The 24,745-nt window shown below is 42.1% G+C and overlaps 1 protein-coding gene across 9 annotated transcripts in view; it reads left to right on the forward strand.

Annotated features, from left to right (window-relative positions):
* The window catches only part of Elmo1 (engulfment and cell motility 1), a 539,516-nt gene that overhangs the window by 288,346 nt on the left and 226,425 nt on the right, over positions 1–24,745 (forward strand). For all 9 annotated transcript variants that reach the window (XM_076572972.1, XM_042278256.2, XM_016007341.3 and 6 more), the window contains one exon: positions 10,312–10,420. In XM_076572972.1, the coding sequence (XP_076429087.1) occupies positions 10,312–10,420 (109 nt within the window). The remainder of the gene's footprint in view (positions 1–10,311; positions 10,421–24,745) is intronic.

Consider the following 24,745-nt stretch of genomic DNA (forward strand, 5'->3'; position numbering starts at 1 on the left):
TATAATTACAGGAGTCTTGTTTACCCACTTAAAACCATTCTTTTAGGACTTTGGTATGTTTGTTCAATCCTGTGGAGTTGCTTAAGATTCAGGATCACAAATAACCTCTTGTACAGCCTTGATAAGGTGGCCTGGTGCTTTCTGAGTAATTGTCTCTGGCTTTCTGGGGACCAGTCATCATTGCACTGGAGATGGGAGGAAAAATATTCCTGCCTGGCTGCCAACTCACTTCAAGAGGAGCAAAGTTGCTTTCTCTCTGCCCTTGTAGGAATCTGGTGTTGGAGACATACTCTAACAGTATCCAGGGTGTCTGCTGATTCTGTCATTAATGCAAAAAGACTCTTGTGTTGGAGTATGTGAAAGCTGATTGCTACAAATCAGGATTTTAATTTACTACTTGATTTATCAAGGGGTGAGACAGGCATTTTGTATCTAGGCAGAAATGGGATTTTGCAGTTTGTGTGTGTGTGTCTGTGTGTGTGTGTGTGTCTGTGTGTCTCTGTGTGTGTGTGTGTGTCTGTGTCTGTGTGTGTTTCTCATGTCATTAAGGGTTCTAAGAGTGAATGATTTCAGAGTGGCTCTACATAGTTAGTATTAGGATTTCAATGCCAGAGGCAGGGTGCCACGAGGGGACTTGTTCTGGGGTTCCTTGTTCATCTTTGTACTGCTCCACCTTGTATGTCTGGGTGGGTGTCTGTTTCAATAGGACTTCCCAGCCTGCACTTCCCATGGAAGTCAGTAAGAACACAACTAGATCTCTAGACCCCCACTGAAAGAACAAGGAGGCTTCTGGCTTGCTTTTATGTGTCCCCAGAGGCCTGTCACCAGGGAGGCCATCTTTTGCAGTTATGATTTTAGTTTAGTTGCTGGTAAAAAGTGTTGCACGAAATGTTGGCCAAGGGCCGCAGAGGGATCAGAAGGCAGGGTGCAACAGAGAGAGAATGAACTATGACTCTAGGTACTCTGCTTCCACAATGTGGCTTCCCAGGTACAGCAGTCCCAGAAAGTGGGTGGGATATCCGTAGAGCTTGGAGGTGTAGTGTCTTGTGCAAGCCACCATGGGTGAGTAACAGCTCCATTGTCTTGGCCCTGTGTCAGAACTGGGCAGTACTGACAATCCCTCGTCTTTGGAGAGAGCAGAATCAGTCCTTCCACACTGTCCTCAGGGCCCTTGATAACAGCACCGAGCCTTCTCACACCCTCACTTAGAATTAAAGCAACAAAAAGAAAATCGAGAGTGGGAGAAAAACCTCCAGTGATGAGAGGGACATTAATAGTGAAGAGGCTAGCTCCAGGGCTGGCCTCGAGAACCACTGAGCCGATTGTACTCAGCAGTGGATAGAGCCTCAGTGGAAAGTGGAAGTAAGTGTGAAATCAGAGACAGCACACCAAGTACTCATCAGCAAAGGGCTTCTGAAAACAGAGGGCATGTGTGGGCAATCCTGTCTGTCAGAAATGTGCCGCTGCCTGGGCCTGAGCATTCAATACCTTTAGTCAGGCCCAAGTCACATGGGCCCCCCATCTGCAACAGCGAGAAAAACCAGGTGTTCTGAGCATGCCCATGGGGGTGTGGGATGTATGGAAATCTGTGGGGATACCACATCAAATTAGTGAGAAGTGTTTATTTTAGAGGGACTAGAGTTTCTGGAGCTACTTTACTGAGGTACAGGGAAACACACACACACACACACACACACACACACACACACACACACACACACACACACTTCCTTGGCCTAATTGGGCTAAGTCCACTGACTTTCGTGCCAGGTGTATGAAGCCAGCGTATACTCTTCTGGGGCTGGGAGATACTTGGTAATGGAAGATTAAAAAGAAAAAAATTGTTGTTGTTTGAGACAGTGTCTAACAATGTAGCCCAGGCAGGCTTGGAACTCCCCCTGCCTAAAGGCTTCTGAGTGCTGACATTACAGGCAGTGTGTACTACTATACCCAGCTAACATTTTAAAAATTGAACTGCAGGCTAGACAAAGGCTAGCTATGATCAGAGAAGTCACATTTTCTTGCTGTTATCCCAACAGTCTTGAAAGGAAAATAGTAGTTAATATGTTCCTCATTAGTCCTGTGGACATGTTGAGGATCAGCTGATAGACAATAGATAAAGACAGTCTGTGGACTACAGAATATTATATACTGTATAAAGTTCATTTAATATTACACCGGTGTCTGGTGTTCTTATTTTGTAAAACATGCCGACGGTTATAACTTATTTTGGTATGTGACATATTCTAAGATAGTCACTAGTTGTGATTTTTAAGATTTCATTCATAGGGAGCAAATACTGCTCTTACAGAAGACCTGAGTTCAGTTCCCAGCATCCACATTAGGTGTCTCACGGCGTCTTACAATTCCAGCTCCAGGGAATCCAGTGCCTTCCAGTTTTAAGTCAACTTGACAGAAGCTAGAGTTGTTTGAGAGAAAGGAACTTCAACTGAGCTGGTGCCTCCCTGAGACTCCAGTGGGGGCTTGTTTTGTTTTATCTGTTTTTCCAGACAGGGTTTCTCTGTGTAGGCCTGGCAAGAGCTCCCTCTGTAGACCAGGCTAGCCTTGAACTTAGAGATTTGTCCACCCCTGCCTCCCAAGTTCTGGGATTCAAAGGTGTGCGACACCATACCTGGCTGATGTGTCCCTAGTGATTGACATGAGAAGGCCCAGCCTATTGTGGGTGGTGCCACACCTGGGCTGATGAGCTTTGGGACTGTAAGAAGCAAGCAAGTTTGGTAAACAGCACCCCAACCCTCCACCCCCACCCTCCGTGGCCTCTGCATCCGCTGCTCCTGCTTCCGGGGTCCTCTCCTGTTCCAGTTCCTGTCCTAACTACCTTTGATGACGAACTGTACTAAGGAAGAATAAGCAAAATAAACCCTTTCCTCCCCATGGCATTTCATCACAGCAATAGAAACCCTAACTAAGACCCAGTCCCAGAGTATAATTTAACAGTAAAGGAGAAAATAAAGATTTAAAAGTATGCATTGATATTTCCAAGTGGAGCTTTTCTAACTGGCTCAGGTAGACACGACTTATTTCAAAATATTGAAGTTGGATGTAGTTACATAAGTGTGTTTAAAAAGTAAAAGCTACTTCCCTGTAGGATCTCTCACTATGGTAAAACCTCATTAGTAATGGTTGAAATAATAATTTCTAAATTATTCCTGTAAAATTTTCCACCTTAACACTTGAATGAAGACCTTTAAATACTGTGCCTGTCTTGACTGCAAGAGTCAGGAATGAAGGTTTGTTTTTCTTTGGGCAGGTAAATATGCGAAGATAGAGAATGCATTAGAAAATAAAGAGAAGGGCTTCTCTAAGTGATTTACATATTGATTACTTAAATTACTACTGAATTTAGTGCCTGCTAATAAACTGTGCCTTGGAAATGTTTCCTGAACATTTATTGGCTGCAGTAACTCTACCTAGTGTATGCGGATCACATCCTCATTAAATATTGATGCACTCATGAAATGTTAATAGAATGTTAATGTGAAATACAAGGGAATGTGCTCACTGGGAGCCTGGAGCTGGATGCGAACTACCTGTCTCTGGCTTTGTTTTATGTCCTGTCGTCTTGCTGTTTTCTTCAGTTTGTTTCCTCATTATCAGGAGATTCACATTTCTCCCTGATCTGCTGTCTCAGATACAATATTTTAAAAAGAAAAACAAGATTTCCTGATTGATGGGAATGCAGCTATTTTCCCCTCCTGCTTTTCCAACCTGGAATTCCTGCTTTGAACCAAAAAGAAGTCTGTTAAAAGAAGGGGGGTGGGTTAAATATGTAGTCTGAGGAAACTGTTGACAGTATCCCCTGGCCAGGGGGCTAGGCTTCAAGGACTCAGGAGATGACCCTGTCTGGCAGGAGCCCTGTCCTGAGGGTCCACAGTGATGGGAGTGAGGGTCACAGTCTGGCAGTGGCCTTGTGAGCAGTGATAAGTCAGTGTCAGCCTTTGTCTCTCTGCTTTCAAGATTCCCTTGATCTCTTTCATGCTCTTGCCTGCGCCTCTCCTGACATCTGGGTTTCCATAACCACTCTGTTCCAGCCTGGTTCCAGGCTCCAGATGCTGCCCTGCAGGCCCCAGGCCCCTCCACGCAGTAGACCAGACCCTGTGGTGTTTCTGATGTATACCTACTCACCACAAGGGGCTCTGACTTTGATCCCTCTACCTGGGATGTTTTCCTGCTCACAGACCCAGGCCCAGCGATCTTTCTGACTGTCAACAACTAGGAAAGCATCCCTGACCTGCAGACACAGACTCCCAGGCTTTCCCTCTTTGTGACATGTGTGGAGGGTTAGAAATGCATCTTAGCTTTTCATCTTTCTGTCCATCAGAATAAGTGCAGTGAAGTCAGGGTCCTTTTCTGCTTTGTTCCTTACTTGAAGATGTTTGGCCATCTTCCTGGTAGCTCATCGGTGCTCAATTAATAATGTTGGTTAAGTGAATAAAATACTATCCCTGCCACCAAACAGTTCATGGTCTAAAACAGCCTTGGTCTGTTTTGCGCTATTCTAACAACATGTCTGAGAATGAGTAACTCTCTAAAGGAAAGAGATTTATTTTGGCTCACAGTTCTGAGACTAAAAGGCCAAGGCCCCACATATGGTAATGGCCTTTTTGCTGTCAAGAGTCCTGAGGTGTACAGGACATACAGCATAGCAACCGACAAGAAACACACACACACACACACACACACACACACACACACACACACACACACACACACATCTGTACCCCCCTCTGGTGTCTCTTTGCCTGTCTCTTTCCTTCTTCCCATCCATTCTTCCCACCTCCTTTATAAAGCTATCAGTATTCAGTCATGGGCATTGCCCTGATGACCTGATGATCCGATCTGGTTCAGATCATCTACCACAGGCCCCTCCTTTAAACACCAGTCTTAATCCCTCACAGTGGAGATGAAATTTCAGCGTAGCCTGGCTGGGTGAAGTGGTACACACTCAGACTGTCTCCAGACTATAATAAAAGAAACCGAAACATCCACTGCACAGCATCCTTGTCGATTCTCATGGGAGGCCAGCATCTGAAGAGGAATGGCAAATAAGGGGATAGGAGTCTGGCCTTATACAGAAAGAGTTTCAACCATAGCTTCTCATCTATATAAAATGTGGTTCTGTGTGTGTATAAAGTAAGCAGCCTCCTCAAGTGTTATTGCTTTTGTTGACATATGACTTTGGACTTTCTTTACTTTGGAGAGCTGGTGTGTTCTGTTTTTGTTCTATCTGTGTGAAAAATGGTTCCCTTGGGTTTAAGTAGTGAGATCATTTTGAGCTAGCTATAGGAAACAGGAGAATTTCTTATGAAAAGCTGGGTTTTCAGAAGATGGACTGAGAGGCCAGACTTGGACTCCAGGGAAGTATCCTCTATATGAGGAATAGGAGACCTGGGATTCATAAACGCTCCCTTTGTTTTTACCTTCTTTGTCACCAACATCGTGTAATTCCTGAGCTCATGCCCCGTGGCTGCTGTCAGCATGGAGAGGCCAGTTTCCCCGATTCTGTTAGTCACTTCTCTCGTCACTGTGACTTACCTCCTGCCTGACTGAAAGAACTGAAGGAAAGATGGCTTTTTATTCTGGCTTTTGGCTACCCAGGTGTCAGGCTAGCATGGGGTGAGAGGACATGGCAAAGTGGGTCACATCAGAGCAGGCAAGAAGAAGAGGAAAAAGAATACAGGAAGCATCTAGGGGAAGATATAGACCACATTTATACCCCCAGTAACCTACTTCATCCAGGTAGGCCACATCTCCATTTCACCACCTCCAAGAACACTGTCCTCTTGTGGCTCCATCAAGGAATCTACCCACCAGTTAGATCAGAGCCTTGTGATGTAATATGTAGTGAGTCTTCCTCTGTCCCACCAGCCAGCTCCCAAAGAATGACACTGAGACTTCTTATTGATTATGAAAGCTTGGCCTTTAGCCTAGGCTTGTTTTCAACTAGCTCCTATAACTTAAATTAGTCTACATTTTTATTAATCTATGTTCTACCACGTGGCTTTTACCTCTATCCCATTCTGTGTATCCCACTTGCTTTGCATCTCTCTGGCATCTCTCGCACGCCTAGATTTGAGTTTTCTGTCTCTGCCTGGAAGCCCTGTGTGCCTGTCTCTCTTGCCTAGCTACTGGCAGAGATACATTTCTCCAGTATAAACAAATATTTGTGGCATGAATTGTTAGAGGGTCTTATTAATAAAAACAAACCCAGAGCCAGGTATTGGGGTGAATGCTGGAAGATCGGAGAAGCAGAACAAGCCACAGCCTCACCTCGCCAATTCCTCAGCTGATCCTGTTTCCTCAGACTGGAAGCCTCTGAGTCCTCATCCAGAATGAACTGCTGCTCAAACGTCTAAAAGCTTAATCAGGCTCTTGTTCCTGGTCCTCATGCTTTATATGCCTTTCTGTTTCCTGCCACCACTTCCTGGGATTAAAGGCGTGTGTCACCATGCCTGGCGGTTTCCAGTGTGGCTTTGAACTCACAGAGACCCAGATGGATCTCTGCCTCCAGAATGCTAGGATTAAAGGTGTGAGTGCCACCATTTTCTGGACTCTATGTCTGTCTAGTGGCTGTTCTGTTCTCTGACCCCAGATAAGTTTATTAGGGTGCACGATATATTGGAGAATACAATATCACCACAAATATTCCACAACACTTCCCCCTTTTTGTCTAATTAAAAAGGAAAATTTTTAATTCTAACATAGTAAAACTATATATAATAAGAACAATCATCAAGTAAGGATTATATTCACAATGTCCAATCCATTTATATTTGGCAAATTTGGAGAAATTACTATTTACTTTTTCTTGATGAATCTTGATGAAAACCCAAACTATTTTTTATCATAACTTGTATTACCATCATAAACATATCCTTTTAGACTTTAAAACATTTCCTTAGATAAACAACTTAACCTTTTATGTTTCTCAACTTTATAAACTTGACATCTCTTGTGTATGTTTCTTTTCTAAAATTGGTAATAAGGAAAACTGTAAATGTATAAATATCTATTCTTCAACCCCATCAGAGACCCAAGAAGGATATAATATTACCTGAGTAAATAGGAAATGCAGAGCAAGCAACTTCCAAAACTATACAAATGAAAGAAGCAGTTGGCTGCCTGGACAGTCACCCAAGGTTCCTTTGCAAAGTTGGGGCATGTATCTTTGGCCTACAAGCCTAGAATATCTGACAGACTTTTCTATGAAGCAGGAATTTTGAAGGACTGTCCTACCTTGTCTTTGTAAAATTCAATGGTCACCCTCTATTGTGTTCTGCTTGTCCAATTTAGGTAGCATACTGTCAGCAGTCCAGGCAATGGCAGTTTTTTTACCCAGTGGCTAACTTTGCCACAATAAAAGTAAAGTACATATGGAAGTTCTTCAATGCTCTTCATCCTTCTTTGAAGTAGATTGGTGCCGCCAGGAGTAAACGTGTCTCACTGTCATGAAAAGCCTTATGTTATTAAAACATCTTAAATGCCATATTCTCTAGGTCTCTGGAGTGTTTGAAGACCACTCATCTATCTAAAATATATTTCTGTTTGACCTTGAAAACAAACCTAACATGGCCACAAATTTGATTGTTATACATAGCTGACTATTAACTTGCATTTCTTATTATCCTAAACAGCTTTTTGTTGTTGTTGGTGGTGGTTTTTTTTTGTTTGTTTGTTTGTTTGTTTTTCCGAGACAGGGTTTCTTTGTGTAGCTTTGCACCTTTCCTGGATCTCACTCTGTAGACCAGGCTGGCCTCGAACTCACAAAGATCCGACTGCCTCTGCCTCCTGAGAGGCTGGGACTTAAGGCATGCACCACCACCACCTGGCCCTAAATAGCTTTCAAGGACTAGAATTTTACATTACATTTTAAAATGAGCTGCATAGGTACAATACCTTAAACAAGAGTAGAAACATATATACAGTATATTCTAACAAAAATAACCTTAAATTTGTATCAGTATACAAAAATACCTAAACAAGAGTAGAACCGTATATACAATATGTTTTAACAAAAATAACCTTAAATTTGCATCAGTATACAAAAATCCATACCAATATAAGGTATTTGAGTCTAGTGGTTGTTCAAAAGTAGACTCAGCAATCCACCTTTTCATCCCATCATTTCTATACTATTTTCCCCTTTTTTTTCCCTTCAGAATGAGATCTCTGAATCTAATCTCCTTTGTTCAGCTTCTTTCCTGATGGTGACCAACTTGTAACTAACCTCCCTAAATGATGATAAACATCCATAATCCATTGAATGACCAAAAACCATCCACCCTACCTCTTGGGAACATGGATGTTGTGTCCTCTAGACTGCTTCCTGTTGTCTGGGGACAGTGGCATCTCTAGGGGACCCTGAGAAAGTTGAGATAATGATCAAGTCCTGGAAAAGCTAGCTGTATCATTTTGTCCAGTCTCTGTGTAATGGGAAAGTGTAGGGCTTATTTGAAGTCCTGGCTGGAGTAGTTCATGAGGCTGGATCATCTTATCTAGCAGTGTTGAAGTTGTTCTGGAGGCAGAATTTTGTGGAAACTGCAACAGAGGCATTCTGAGAGGCTGGATCTCTTTGACTCCTTGTCATCATTGGTTTCTGGACCTTTTGTTCTGAAAACACACAAACTTTTAAAGGTAACATATATATCTGCACATATACATACATGTGCGCGCATACACACACACACACACACACACACACACACACACACACACACACACACACTGCTTGTATGTAGTGTATAGAAGCCAGCTAAAGATGATTTTTTTTGTTTTGTTTTGTGTTTGAGCAGGTAAAAGACATCTGTTAACTTTAAAACTTTGTTTGAACTTTATAACCAAACCTCCATCCATGTCATATGAAAGGATGTAATGTAATAAGAAGTCATGAGGACTCTCTAACCAATAAGATTTATCATATTTTATCCAGTTTTAGAGCTGTTCCCATGCAGAAGGATCAGCATATATGTCATCTGTCTTATAATTTTGGGGGCTTTTCCCCTCATGTCTATAGCCAAGATTCTCCTCCAATCAAATATGATCTCTATTAAATTTGAAGAAATCCATAGCTTTTCATCTCCTATGGAAATAAAAGCATAACCTCTATCCCAATGCAATATATTTTCCAACTTCCATTTTGAAGCCAACACATCTCTAAAGCATATAGGGTAGTTTAATTCAGCAGTCCCTTCCACAGTCCAACGTCTCTCAGCAGCTGCCATTCTCTCTTCAGCATTCAGAAAATCCAAAGTCAGTAGAGCACCATACAGGATCCAGATATCCTGTGTATTTTCCATCCTTATGTGGCTTATTTTTTATTACTTTACTCTTTCTTTAAAGACTTTATTATTTTTAAACTATTTGTTTTTTTCTATGACTGTTTATACCTATTTTTTCTGTATGCAATTAAAAGTTTTCTTGGTTTGGACCACTTTACTGCGCTCCTACAACCTTCTCTGACCATGTGAGCCAAGCCTTAAGCTCATCCCATGGCTCTGCACATGGCACTGGCTGGCTCAAGCCTGCAGGCAGCAGCTGGGAGCTGTGTCCCTGTATGCCACAGCCCCCCGAGAGACTGTAGGACTAGAAAAGCATGTCTAGCTCAGTGTTCGCATGTTTGAAACTTTTTTTAAAAAAGCTTTTTAAAGTCCTATGTGGAAATACATGTCCCCACATTGGATGCCAGTAATCATTTCTGGAAATGCCTTTGCAGACATGCCCAGAGTTGTATGCTACTGAGCTCAGACGGTTTATGATCCAATCAAGTTGGCAAGAAAAATAAACCACTCATTTAGTTGGGGAACTCTCAGGGAAGTTCCCTTGTTGGTCTACTTCATGTGTTCCCCAGGCATGGTTCAGTAAGACCATGCAAAAATAAGGAACTTTTAGCAGGAAATAAACCATGGGACTGTTGAAGTTGAAGTTGCACAGAGATACTGTTCCTATGGAAGAGAGATGGCCTGGGAGACAAGGGTGATGTGATGTCCTGTCACTTAAGTTGTAAATCTGTATTGATTCATCTTAAAAAACTCTTCCCGGGTACCTCTGTGCAAATGAAAACCACCGAGCCAAGCAAAACATATTCCTGAATGTCAGAGGGCTGTAGGAGGCTTAAGCAATATCACAGCCTTAGGTGCTATATTCTCTGTGTTCTATTTAGTCAAGGCCCCAGTAGTCATTGGTTGAGGATGGCCCATAGATCAGGGTGATTCTTCTTATGTCTTTATTGTAGTAAGCCATGTGTTTGGTCACAGAATTCCTTCTCTGACCACTTTCCTCTTCTCTATACAGATTGTGCTTGAGAACAGCAGCCGAGAGGATAAGCACGAGTGTCCCTTTGGCCGCAGCAGCATAGAACTGACCAAGATGCTCTGTGAGATCCTGAAAGTGGGCGAGCTGCGTAAGTACGAATGGATATGCACTGGGTGTAAAATCTGGCAGCACTCAGCTTCCCGGGTTGAGCCCCCACCCATGTGATGGATTTCCAGAGTGCTGACACCTTCACATGCCTTTACCATGGGTCCATTCTCTGGCTCAGGTTTCCTATGTATGTGTTTCTACATGTCTGCTCTGTAAAGAAACGTTAAAGGCTACAGGAAGAGAGAACTCAGCGGGTATTGTGGCAGAGTTTCCAATATTGTAAAAATGAGTACATATCACAACTGCCTCACTGTTGGTTAGGTAAAAGATCTGTTTTTTCCTTGTATTCTAGATTTTAGGGTTTTTTTGTAGACCATTTCCTTTACTTTCTTCCAAAACAATTTTTCTCTATAAAGAAAAAATTGAATACTTTAATGAAATTCTCTTGTTACCAGTGTTTCAGTTGTGGGGAATATTTACTCTAAAAAAGAAAGAATTATTGAAGAAAATGGGTATCTGAGAATGAAAAATTGGCCAGAGATGTGCTTTGGGCTCTTTTTCTTATTCACATTACCAAATGTACGAGAGGACATCCAGGAAAAGAGACAATAATGTCCTGGCCTGGTGGCCCACTGGTGTGCTCCAGCTTCAGCATGGCGGATATGACGTAATCCACTTCCATTTTCCTTGACAATGTCGAGTCTCCTTAAAGCACCCAATTCTCACTTTTTCTACCATCCACTGAACTGGCACACACATACAAATCCTTCCTCTTTGGCTTACTAACAGTAGTGCTAGAGAAGACTGTGTATATCAGGAAAACGTTGGGGGTGGTGTGCGGTTCTGTTGTGAAAAGCACAGATATATGGCCACCTGCTTTGGGAGCTTAAAATAATGGTGTAGAGTCATTAATGGGAAGGAGCCTGATGATTAAATTGAAAAGGAGCTATGCTTTATTTACATTTGATAGCAGGCTGTAGGTACTGTTGAGAAAATTTAGGAATTAATAATGAAAAAAACTAGCAAGTTGAGGTGTTGGACTAAGCAGGAGCCAGTCATCTTCCGTTGGCTGCCCGTTGGGTAAAGACGTCAACCTTGGCAATGGAACTGTCGAGGAAGGTCATTGCATATGCGGCCGCAGTACAGGAGAGTTACATTAGGACTGGGCCAGCCTACCTCGAGGAGTCTGCTCATCTGTGCTCTTCACTGAGACACTTGAGATTTCAGCTCTCAGGGATCCCTGTTCTAAGTTGTCTGCCTCTTCCCTAATGGAGATTGTTATCTTTGGTATCCTTACTGTTTGTTCAGCTTAAGTATGTAAGACCTAAATCAAACAACCCCCACGGAGTCTCTCCATCTGATAACAATGTAGTGTTTATCTCAGTTTTGTGGAGGGAACTGTTTGTTTAAAGTCACTTACTACAGTGCCATCTGAATCTTTCCATTTCTAGAAAATGTAGAGACACCAGGCGTTCTGTGTTCAAGTTAGTGAACTGCATTGTATTTTCACCCACCCTTTCCCTCTTCCCTGTACCATATGTTGGCATCTTGCTCTCATCCTGAGGGAAACAGGAGGGGTACTCTTGTGTCGTGATGTTCCCTGTACTGCTTTCTGTTCATCTCCTTTGTCCTGATGTCACTGTCTGCCAGAAAAGTGGCATGGTGGCAGGGAATGAGATGTTGTCAATGTATAGGAACTGTATTCTATCTGGTAATTACTCACCAGAGTCATTGTGCTCTTTTAGCCATTCCTGGTCCCCAGAATAGAACACCTAGAACGGTAGCATTTGGCGTGAAGATCTAAGTATTGTCTTCACTGTGGATCTGAAAATGCAGAAATGTCAGGTGAGGAGGCTGTTAGAGGCATAATACATAATACTCAACCTGAAGGGACTGGCTTGGGAGGCATGATCAGATTCTGGAGTGGGTTGTGGATAGAGCAAATGTGGACCTGACCTGACCTGAGCTGGCCTTCTGGTCAGTGTGGCCATCCTGGTAAAGGAAAGGAACCAAAGTGGCAAGAGTCTGAGGCCACAGCCATCTAGCAAGTTTATGCTTTTGTTTGTTGCTGAGGTTGAGTTGGAAGATGTCACAGGTTCTAGATTCCGGCAGTGTAGATTTGATTTTGCCATTGCATTTAGGATAATGATGGAACCCCACTCCTGTGGACTGAGATAACAGTGTAAAGATAAAGACAATAACCCATTGCCCTGGCACAGTGGTGCAACTGCTCTTCTTCCATCTCCCAGCTTCTGTACAGATCACTCTGCAGGTGCTCAAGCTGCCTCTGCATGGAGGAGGGAGTTGAGTGGCAGAGGGGCGGTACTATCCCTTCACCTGAGAGAAGGATACTTGTATCCCTTTGCTCAGTAAAATTCTACTGAACATTTATAATGGGTTGCATACTGAAACTATAGGTGAAGCAGATAGGTTTCTCTTCCCAGGAACTTCCAGAATTTTCTTAAACTTCAGAAAGTAAAAAGATGAGGTAGGGCTGATAACCTATCCTGTGACTTTAAATTTATTATGTGTTTGAAATAATTCCTATTTGTGATACAGAACATCTTTTTCAATATTTTGATGGTTTCAAGTTTGACTTTCCAATTTGACCTCCTGCTAGCTATCATCTGCAAGGCTGTTCTGGGCATCTTTCAAGGCTTATAGTGTTTTCACGTCTCTGAAGGGAAACATGCCCAACTGAGTTGTTTTCTGCTCATAAAATATGAAAGGACAGCTGCACTCTGATTGAATGCTAGACATCAAATGATAAAACACCCCATGGTAAGAGGAAAATTGCTTTTTTAAATGGATTGCCTTTTGCCCAGTGCCATATTAAATAAGTTACTAATATGAAAAACAAATTTGAATGCACCCTTATGTTGAAGGAGATACCTATTTTTCTTCTAAGGCAAATTAGTTTCACATGCAAATTCATCTTCTTTTCGTTCATTTGCTTTTTTGTGCTCCCTTCTCACTCCTAAGTTCACAGTTCTGAGACCTTCTCAGATTTAAGTGAATAATTGACCTTGAAAACCATGGTCAGTTTAACTATGTTAACTAGTTCTGAGACCAAAAGAAGCTCCCAGTTAAAAATCTAATGGGTGAGGGCAAAAAGATGTTTACAGATAGACAAATTTAATTTTCTAGAAATTATTTATCCTTATTTTTAATTTTCGGTCTCTTGAAGAAATCTAGTTTCAAAGTGCCAATTATAATTTTGTATCTAAAGCAAACATACTAAATTACAGATACCAAATATATGTGAACATTTTCTTTTTAGGTTGCTTAAGTATACACACACACTATTCTGCTTCCTAGTTATTGGGATGTCAAGAGGCAAATATTATCTCTAATAGTATGGCTTAAAATAACATCTATTTCTGTTCTCAGAACACTTTGTCAAGGTTATTTAACTGAAGTCTGTAACACTCAAGATCAATAATATCTGTGTTTATTAATGAAGTAGGTCCTGCCCTGATGACACAGTGTATGGAGTCACTCACTGAACTGGCACTCAGCATGCCCAAGGACCTGTGCAGAATGAGGCAGGAAAAGAGAATGGTGGCATTTGGAGGTCTGAGGAACCTCCTTGAAACACAGCTCAGCCACTTGTTGGGTGTCTCAGCATGCTCCTCCATTATTTTGAGTTTCTGATCCCTCATCTATAAAATAATACCTGTTACGCAGTTTTTGGAGCTTAAATAACTATTGAACATTGCTTTAGAAATTTTGAAACACCAGTAGGATTCTTTTTGTTTCCTTGCAAGTGGCCCAGTCTTGCTTTCCATAAGGAAACTGAAGGTTATGGGAGTGAGGGACATTGTTTCTACTTTAGTGGGAGCTGGTACAATGACTTTGTTTCTTCACTCTACATGTGGCTTGAATTTACTGTGGTCAGCCCTCCATGGACGTAGAGTATGGCTCCATAGAACCATCCAACTGTGGATTTAAACTATTTGGAAAGTAAATTTCATCCATACTGAACATGCACAAACATTTCCCTTCTCATTGTTGTTTAGTACAACAATGACTATTTATGCACCACTTACAGTGTGTTAATTGTTGTAAGCCATCTAGAAATCATTTCGGGTATATGGGCAGCTATGCATAGGTCGTATCTAAACACTACATCATTTTAAGTAAGGTACTTGAACATCCTTGGATTTCTGTTTCTAAGGGGTTGAGGATGCTTTCCCCCCAAGGACAGCAAAAAACATTCTTTTTAACATGCCTTCTTCATGAGGCCCTTTTGAGAGGAAGACATGTTTGCCTCAGTTTCAGGTTTAAAACTCACAAAGAATCCTTACAAAGCTGGATGAGATCACATGTACCTGGAGTCAGGATGTATAATTGGCAATCCCAGTGACAAGAATAAAACTGATGGAGAGGGAGGACTAAGCTTTCAACATAGGAAATATGTGTTTGTTTGCTTGGAGTTAGTGAAGGAGGCAGGAAGGGGGTGGTGCCCTCCTCTTGTCGGAGGAAGAACATAGGCAATCCATATGATTGCTGCAGGACTGAGTCCTTGAGAAGATGTTAGCTCTCAAGTAGAGAGAAACAAAGAGATAGCTGTGCTGTTTTTGTTCTTATAACATTTGTCCCCAAACAAATGGATGAATGAAAACTTAATTTCTGCTACAAATAGAGTAATCACTTACCTGTTGAACTTGTAAACACCTTTTCTACATGCTAGAATCTTAATAGTCACTGTGGTATGAATTATTTTGTTTTGTTTTGTTTTTTGAAACAGGGTTTCTCTGTGTAGCTTTGGAGCCTTTTCCTGGAACTCACTCTGTAGCCCAGGCTGGCCTTGAACTCAAAGAGATCCACCTGTCTCGCTTCTGGGATTAAAGGTGTACGCCGCCGCCGCCGCCGCCGCCGCCACCACCACCACCACCACCGGGCAAGCCCCACCATCGCCCTGCAATGTGGCTTGAATTTAAAGCATTTTCTGTATCTTCAAGATGCCCACACGCTAACTGGAGTGTCCTTCACATGAATTAATGATAGTAAAAATTATTTTCCCTCTGTAGTATTTTGTTGACATCAGACTAACATCTCTAGGAGGCAGTATTTTCTCCTTTCTGTTTTTCGGAATGGGCAGGGGTAGGGAAGGAGTGTGTGGTAGACCAACTCCCACATTTTTACGACAGGGAACTCTTGAGGAGAGAGGGATAAGAGATTAGAGGTAGAAGGATAGAGGGGGAGAGAAACAGATAGAAACACACGATAGCCTCAGGAGGGCCTGGATCCTTATCCACTGGTGCTAGAGAGGCATACGAGCTTGCGAATGTAGGGATCATAAGAACTAAGTGTAGTAGAACTCCAAGAATATAAACAAATATGTCTGGCTAGGGGATGGTCAATGTGGCTGTTGAAAATCCCAGCAAGGAAAAACTATGGGTTGAAATTCTGAGGGTTCAGAGAAAACACTGCCTCTTAGAGATGTTAGTCTAATGTCAACAAAATGCTGCAGAGGGAAAAGAAATTTTGCAATCATTAATTCATGTAAAGGACACTCCAGTCAGCCTGTGGGCATCTTGAGGGTACAGAAAATGTATTTATATAGTTCTGTACAGTTAAGAGGAGGGTTTGGGGAACAAGCAAATGGAGGAGATGCCAGCTGCAGATGTGGATGTGAAATCATATGTATTTGTCATCCGGAGGGGTTTGGATCTGACCATAAAGGCTGTGGGAACCAATAGAAGGACTTTGATACACAAAATGGTGTCGTAGTCCTGGACATTACTTCAAGGATTTGATTGTTTACTGAGTGTGAGAAGAACTTCTAAGAATGCTAATATATAGATCCAGGAACAGTGCCAAGCTGACATCCTACAAGCCTCATGCTGATAATGCAGCAGCGAGGATGATTTCAGCTACAGTCAAAAGAAATTCCAGCTGATTGAATGAGGGCCGAGTCAGTTAGGTCCCAGGGCTGATTAAACCATCAGCCATACCCTCAAGAATCCCACTTCTTTCCACTTGTATTCTGCTGGTAGCATAATGGTGACTCCTGTCACATGGTGGTGGCTGTTTTCCTGAGGGTCACGTCTCTGTGTGTGAACATGTTTCTAGAAGCCATGCTACAAACTACTTTGTATGTATCAAAGGCTCACATCTTGGCCTCTGCCTGCCCACCCTAGATGTTGGAACAGGGAATGGGGCTGGCCCAGGTCAGCCCAGCCATTGCTGCTAATTAGACTGGAAGTACATCAAGCCTCCCCTTTGCATGTCACTACCAGATGCTCACCATAGCTAAGAGCATCAGAGTTCTGTTCTGATGGAGATATAATGACTTGGAACCCTTTCTGTCCTTATATTTGAAAAGGCTTTTCTGCATTTTTCTTACTGATGCAGAAAACTACAACAAATTATGGTCAAATTACTGCCCTGCTTCGTCTTTACTGAGAATTGGGCAAATGAATTAAGGATTTGTGTGTGTGTGTGGCAATATTAAAGGTTGCAGAAAAATGAAGTTGACTATAATGCATTTCTTTTTCATCACCAAGGTACAAGGACTGGGGCTTCACTACATTATGCTCATGTTAGCAAATGGATATTCCTGTCTCCTCAAAATGCTTCTGTATGTCAGTCCAAGGTGTGTTTGGAAGGACAGAATGGACACATTTGTGATGAAAGGCTCCCTTATTATCTCAGTTTTCCTATCTTTACCTCTTCAACCACTTACAGTTAGATCAAATAATGACTTCTGTTTAGAAAAATTAGCAAGGAAGAAACTTAGATCACACCATGAAAATAATGATCACTTCCAGCCTTTGTATTTGGGGGGGGCAGTATTTATTATAATGCACCAGTGGTGCTGAGTGGAGCACCGTGCTCCATTTATCACCTAGACACTTCTGCTTTAGCAAGTAAAAATCACACACTGAGCACGTGGAAGGACTCCTCGGCGTGCAGCAGCAATTAGAGCAGGCACTTAACTCTGGGACATTGGTGTTTGCAAATGATGAGAGCTACAATCCATCACTCTCATTCTTAGACTCAATGTTCTAGTTGGAGAAAGGACCAGAAAATTAGATTTTAGCAATTAAATCTATTAAGGACTTTGCCCCCCTCCTAATACTAGCTTGTGCTCTTAACCCTTAAAAAGCTGAAGCCTGTCAGATCTTGATTCTGCCTGGGATTTTTATATTGTATTTGACTTTCTTGTGCAATTTTAATGTTCAAAGTGAAAAGGAAATGCAAAATAAATACTTAAATTTAAATTTAGTTAGAGAAAATTACATGTAGTTTGGTCCATGGGGAAAAAATATCAAAGTGATTGAGATGGTTTTTACAATACTTATACAAGTCCTGGCAGGATTTATAATGGTATCATTGTAAGAACTTGATTTTAGAATCTGGCATTCAGAGTCCAAATCCCTGAGTATGCATGGATGATGTGCATATATTTCTTGTCTCACCCTTTACCCGACCCCTGCCCCATCTGAGACATGAGATCATCATCATTCCTCCTATAGACACAATCATTTGATAATTGGGCAAGGGACTGTAACAGGAAGATCTTTGTTGATTGTGAAGTACTCGTGTGCAGGGGATTTGCATCAGGCTGTACACAGACTAGGAGATGCCGAGATGTATGTGACGGCAGAGCTAGCTCTTCTGCACGGCCTAGATTTCATAAACTTTCACCTCTGTGGTTTGTTCATGTTTGTGAAGCAATTATCCTAGAGGTTTCTGAAGTTACAATAAAATGTTTATCCTCCAAAGACTTGATTGTGAAGAGAAATTAAACTTGACATTTTAAAAGGACATTACATCCAGCATATCTCCATTATAAATAGAGGAAAGTACGTTATTTGTACGAGGCTTTTTATTTTACTCTAGGGATTTTATTAGCACTTACATTTTGTGCTATTGAGAAATGATATGTGAACTGGAAACATCAGGGTCTGCTCCTGTTGCACATTTGAGTGGGTTTCAGATTGTGACGTGAACCTGCAGGTTTGCTTAGGCTTGTAGGGAAGAGAGAGATACAGGCCTGTTGAAGAAGCCTGGCCTCCCCCTGCCTGCTCCTTCCACGCCACAGAAACCCTTCTCAAGATGCATCCCCAGCTTCAGGTGTGCTTGGCTCTCCTAGTCCTCTCCTCCATCTGCCTCAAAACGCTGGGAGCATTTGTCTGTCTCCTTTGTTCCACTCTGACTTCCTGATAACACTTGTTTTTGTTTGTTTGTTTGTTTGTTTGTTTTTGTTTATTCTTTGTGGTCAATTTCCCTTGAAAGTTGAAATTTCAAAAAGTTAAGATTTTTTTTAAAACTAACATACATTAATAAGTAAAAATAAACTAAAAATGCTATTGATTTGTCTTTGCAAAGTACGTGTTATAGAAGCCTTTGTATTTACCTCTAGTGGACACTGGATTTGACTCTGAATTTCATTTGTAAGGCTGTGTGTGTTTGTGTATCTACTTGTATAAAACAGAACAGTGCACCATCTCACAGGAATAAGCTCCATAGAAATCCAAACACTGATTTTATTTTAACATTAAATCAATACTTTTGGACATTTAATACCAGGTATGAAGGGTGTTAGAATAGGATGTGTGTGTGTGTGTGTGTGTGTGTGTGTGTGTGTGTGTGTGTGTGTGTGTGTAAGCCCAAGGACAACCCCAGGTATTATTCTTCAGGAGACCATCTTCCTTTTTTATTTTTTAAAGTTTATTTATTTTTATTTTATGTATATGAATATTTGCTTCCATATGTGTATACATACCATGTGTGTGCTTGTGGTGGCCAGAAAAGAGGGTCAAGTCCCCGGAATTAGAGTCATGGACTGTAGCAGAAATCTTAGAAGGTCTTATTAATAAAATCAAATCTGGAGCCAGGTATTGGGGTGAATACTGGAAGATCAGAGAAGCAGAACAAGCCACAGCTACCTCACCTCACCAATTCCTCAGCTGATCCTGTTTCCTCAGACTGGATGCCTCTGAGTCCTCATCCAGAATGAATCTCAGCTGAACTACTGCTCAAAAGCCTGAAAGCTTAACCAGCCAAATGCTTCTAGTTCCTGGTCTTCATGCCTTATATACCTTTCTGCTTTCTGTCATCACTCCCTGGGATTAAAGGCTCACTTCTTGGGATTAAAGGCATGTGTTACCTTGCCTGGCTGTTTCCAATGTGGCCTGAACTCACAGAGATCCAGACAAATTTCTGCCTCTGCAATGCTAGGATTAAAGGCGTGTGCTACCACTGCCGCACCTCTATGTTTAATATTGTGGCTGTTCTGTTCTCTGACCCCAGATAAGTTTATTAGAATGCACAATATTTTGGGGAACACAATACCACCACAATGGACAGTTTTGACCTACTATATGGGTACTGGGACCCTAACCTGAGTCCTCTGCAAGTATTCTTACATGCTGAGCCATCTCTCTAGCTCCATTTTGCTTTTTTAAACCAGGTCTCTCACCAGCCTGCCATGCACCAAGTAATCCAGGCTGGCTGACCAGTGAGTCCCAGGGCTCTGCCTATTCCTGCCTCCCCAGCTCTGGGATTACAGGCTTGCTCCTTCACTCCTGGCTTTTTTGTTATGTGGGTTCTGAGCGTGCAAGTCAGGTGCTCCTGTTTGTAAGTCACACACTTGACCAACTGAGCCACCTCTGTAGCTCAGGGTCATCTTCTTATCATTTAAAAAAAAAAAGCTGCTATACACCAAGAAATTAGCATTATATTTAAAACTGTAAACCAAAGTAGGATGCAATAAGATGCTGACATTCACATGTATTATTTCACCTTGGTCAGGAGAACACAACAGAGTTCATCGATAGGAACAGTGTTGTAAATTATGCATAACAAGGCTTTCTGTCTAGAATTCCCTGCAGAACCCAAGGAAAAGCTGTTAGGACTGACCTACATTGGAGAGTAGATGCTGGAGAAACTAACTTAGTAGCTTTTCTGTATGTCATTGGCGCTTCGGTTGTTATACAGTAGAAGGAAGGATTCTAGTAGAGGTGGCAGTGACAATAATCCCAATGGAAAGGTCCTTAGAAGGGTAAAGGAAACTATAAGGCTCTACTAAAAAATAAACAAGCAGACACGTTATTCCTCATAGGAAAACATTAATATGTGGAAAGTGTGTAAACTGTCTCAAATCGGTGTGCTGGCTCCTATCTGATCCTGCAGTAAGTAGCAAGGGGAATTAGTGTACAAATGTCACAGAATGATTGAAGGGTTCATTATAAAGAAAAAGACCAAAATCGGTAATGAAAGCTTGATAAAGAACACCAATAAAAAAATACTGCATTAAGTACCCCCCCCCCAAGCCTGTGGAGCTCTAGTCTAAGCTTTTACAGCAGGACACCTGAGACCAGGTAATTTACAAAGAACAGATGCATTTCTTCTTTCAGTTTTAGCATTTGTGAAGTTCAAAATCAAGGGACCACATCCGGCACGGTCTTCCCAGAGACTCCCTAGACTAAAAAGTGGAAGAGGCAGGGGAGCTGTATGAGACAAGTGGGATGTGTGAAGGGGTGGAGCTCAGCCTTTCCCAGGAGCCAACTGAGAGAACCACTGACTCTGATAATAGTATGAGTCAGAAATCGCCTCTAAAAAGGCTCACCCCTGAAAGTATTGCAACAAGTCAGCTTTGTAGACACAGCCAAACAATAGACTTTCACCCAGACTCACAAAATATGATTTTAGTTGTTTGCCACAATTAGCATTTGTGTTCTGTCTCTCTCTCTCTCTCTCTCTCTCTCTCTCTCTCTCTCTCTCTCTCTCTCTCTGTCTCTCTCTGTCTCTCTCTCTCTGTCTCTCTCTCTCTCTTGCGCGCGCGAGCGCACACACACACACACACACACACACACACAAAGGTTTCAAAATACGTGAAGAAAAAGTAAAATCAATAAATAAACAAACCACTCAAAGGCTGGGAATGCAGACCCATGACCCTGGGTTCAGTACATAGACCCTCCACAAAAGGAAACAAACTGGCAAACACCTTCATATTGAATTTGGTGCTGCTGACCTCTTCTCTGTGAGGGATGAACCAGCCTAGTAAGTCCAAGAGGCCTTGCGGAGTCTGCAAATACCATGACTGAGGAGGCATCTCTCTGTCCTGACCAGCAGAGGTTGGAGAGAGGCTCTCTGCCTCTTCTGGATCAGGGGTGCTTCTCAGAGTCCTTCTTTTGACAAATGTACACCACCTCATCTGGACTGCCCTATGTCCGTGGGTGTGGCTTGCCTGAAGTCCATGGCTATCCACATGAGCAGCTATGATCTAGGACATGTGGCTTCTTATGAAAGGGAAAACATAAAATAAATGACATAAAATTAATAGATCCTAATCCTCAAAGGGGTTGTTTACGTGAATATTGTCATCACATTCCATCTACAGAATTAGTCAGTATTATAGTTACTCCAAAAAGGGGTATTGTCAAATCCTCCTTCCCCTGGTCTCAGAGATGCCAGCTGATTCAAATCCCCAAGCATGGAGCTTCAGGATCTTTGACTTGCTTATTTCTTCCAGAGCAACAGGCACTATTGCAGCATTTATTATAGAATCATATAGACCAGACCATGACCTCCAAAGCCCGAGTGTAAAGTTAGATTAAAATTGAAGGGAATATAGACAAAAATAGAGCAATGTTTAAGCATAAAGCCGGATTTAAAACACACACACACACACACACACACACACACACAAACAAAACAGCAGGCCACCACAGAAGAGAAGCATGCTCACAGTGAAAGTCTGACACTCCTGAGGTCCTTTCCCTACAGAGAGTCCCCAGGGATGGGGAAGCCACAGATCTAGAAGGCCTTTTATTCCCCACCCTTAGCCTGTAGCCTCAGGGTGTAGAAATCTGCTTTGGATGGGGTAGATTAGAAGTTGCTTTTTAAAAGCTTGCTATCTATCAATTCGATGTTTTCTGTAAAGTAGAGAATTCCCTGAGGTCAACACTAAGCACAGGTTATCTGTGTTTACATTTACCCATGAGAAACCAGAGACACAGAAAGGTGAGGCAGACAAGGTCAAGTAGATGGGGACAGACAGACCTTAGTTGCAGTCAGCTCTTGTGTCTCTTGCTGTGAACTGTATGCAGTGCTATCAGCCAATTTCCTATTCTTTATTGTCCTGTGCTCCTTATTGACTGTAATCTCCTTGAGGACTGACTCCCAGTGAATCCATTTCCCACTCTCACCCTGTAGTTCATATACACAGTTTGCACTCAGTAAGCAGTTGTTGCTGTTTGCTTTATGATCGATTACAAAATCACATCACTGTTTTTTTTTTTTCCCTGAACTTGGCATCTTACCATAGATTCTCACTTTTTTTTTTCCAACCTATCTGGCAGGGAGGTACATAGAGCGTCTCGTCTCTTCATCCCTGTCTTCCCCAGAGTAGTCCGGTGAGCAGCCATTGGTTCATATGTGAATTAGAAAGTATCAGTGTGGTCCCCAAAGAAGAAACATGATCTATTATTAATCTTGTATTTCAGAATATACAGCAGTGTGGCTTCCCAATCTATTATGTCCCCAACTCTCTCTAGACAGTCCTGAGCTTGCCTCATCCTCTCCCTTCTCCCCCTTTAGAGGAAACATCTCAGATTTTAGCACCAAGATTTCTCTTCGTGTCTGTCTGATTACAGGCAGAGCTCCAGGCAAGATTTGGAGGGACCAATGAAAAACAAAATTTCTCCACAGATGCCCTCACCTCCAGCAAGCTGCATGAACAGCAGTCTAGAAGCAGAGTTTTGTGCAGGGTTGGCTGCAAGCTGGGTTATCTGGTCAGCACAGCCACAGGTTTGTCTCTCTGAGTGGCCTTGCTCCTGCTTCCCAGAGAGGATATCTGACCTGTGTGGAGGAATAGAACAGTGCAGAAGGAAGTTCAGCAAGCGCTCGAGCCTACTGTGGCTTCCCTTAATTTGGATTTCCAAGGGTTTGGGCCACAAGAACAGATTGCAGCTGTGGCCTGAGCATCTTTAGAAGTGTGAATCATATTTTTCCTTCTGAAGAAGCTATTTTGAGCTTTATAATTGCATATTCCCATGTTGTGTTTTTTTTTTTTTCATAGAGTGAGTAAGAAGAATGACTTGCATCTTTTTAAAATGGAAGTCTGGTTTCTTCGCTCTTCTGTCTTATGTAATCTAGTCTATTGATTCCTGACCTTGACTGTGTGTCAGATGCACTTGGGGAACTTCTGGGGAACTCGAAGTTCAGAGTGGAAATCCAGAGGCTGGCGTGTGGCTGGCATGTTAAACACTCTCTCCCAATGATCCCTAGGTACAGGGCTGGGGCCTGTTGAGTTTATACCTACTTTCCTGTGCTGATTTAGATTGTGCTTAAATGTGCATTTCTGTAGGGCACACAGCTCTTGAAAGACACTTGGAAAACCTGGGTTCTATTTATAGCCCACGACTGACCAGCTCTGGATAGGTCTCAGTGTGATCCTCATGATCCTGTGTCATCAAGCACTACAAATGCCCAGGTGGCTTCCAGCTTCAAAGCAGCTGTGAAATGGAGACTTATTTTTAATTTAACTAATATGGTGATCCTAACTATTAAACTAGTAATAATAGGAATTTTCCACCATCTGTTCTTTTATGGTGATTGTATTGGCTACCTTTATATCGTGAGAAAAATTTCTGAGAGAACAACTTGAAGGGAGGTTCCAGGGCTGCAAAGCCCCGTGTCCTGCTACAAAGTGTTACTGTGGTTTGAACATATGGCACAGGAAGGATTTTACCTCTGGAGAGGAAACAGAAAGAAAGAAAGGTCCAGGGCAGGATACACCTTCTAAGATACCAGGGACCTGCTGTCTCCAACCAGAATCCCTTTGCTATCTAGAGTGTCTTGAGATAGAAACATGATCTAGAGTGTTCAACACACAAGCCTGTGTGATGTCTTATATTTAAGCCATAATGAAGTGGAGTTTTGACTTACGTGTTGGTTGATTGGTTGGTTGGTTGGTTGGTGGCAGTGTTGAAGGTTGGAGCCAGGACAACATGCATGCTGGCCAAGTGCTCTGCCCATGTGCCACATTCCCACCAGTACTACCATCTGTTCTAAAGAATGCTTCTAGCCTATATTGGCTACCCAGCTCTTTAAAAGAGAATAAAAGAAGGACTTTGATAAGAAGGGATATGGGTTAGATTAAGAGACTTGGCAGTATGGGTCAAAGGATTTCTTCCTAGTCAGGTTTTATTCCCTCACTATTTGGACAGAGAATTAAGGAAATTGTAACTTTCTCATTCTGAAAAATTTTCTAGTTTGAAATATAAATTCACTATCACTTTTATGAAATATTTGTACCAGAAGTGTTTAGGATTTAGGATATGTTTAGATCTTGAAATACTTACATATCTATAAGTAGGTAATGAAATATCTTAGAGATGAGACC

The sequence above is a fragment of the Peromyscus maniculatus genome, chromosome 5, assembly GCF_049852395.1.
Source record: "Peromyscus maniculatus bairdii isolate BWxNUB_F1_BW_parent chromosome 5, HU_Pman_BW_mat_3.1, whole genome shotgun sequence".
NCBI classification, from domain to species: Eukaryota; Metazoa; Chordata; class Mammalia; order Rodentia; family Cricetidae; genus Peromyscus; species Peromyscus maniculatus.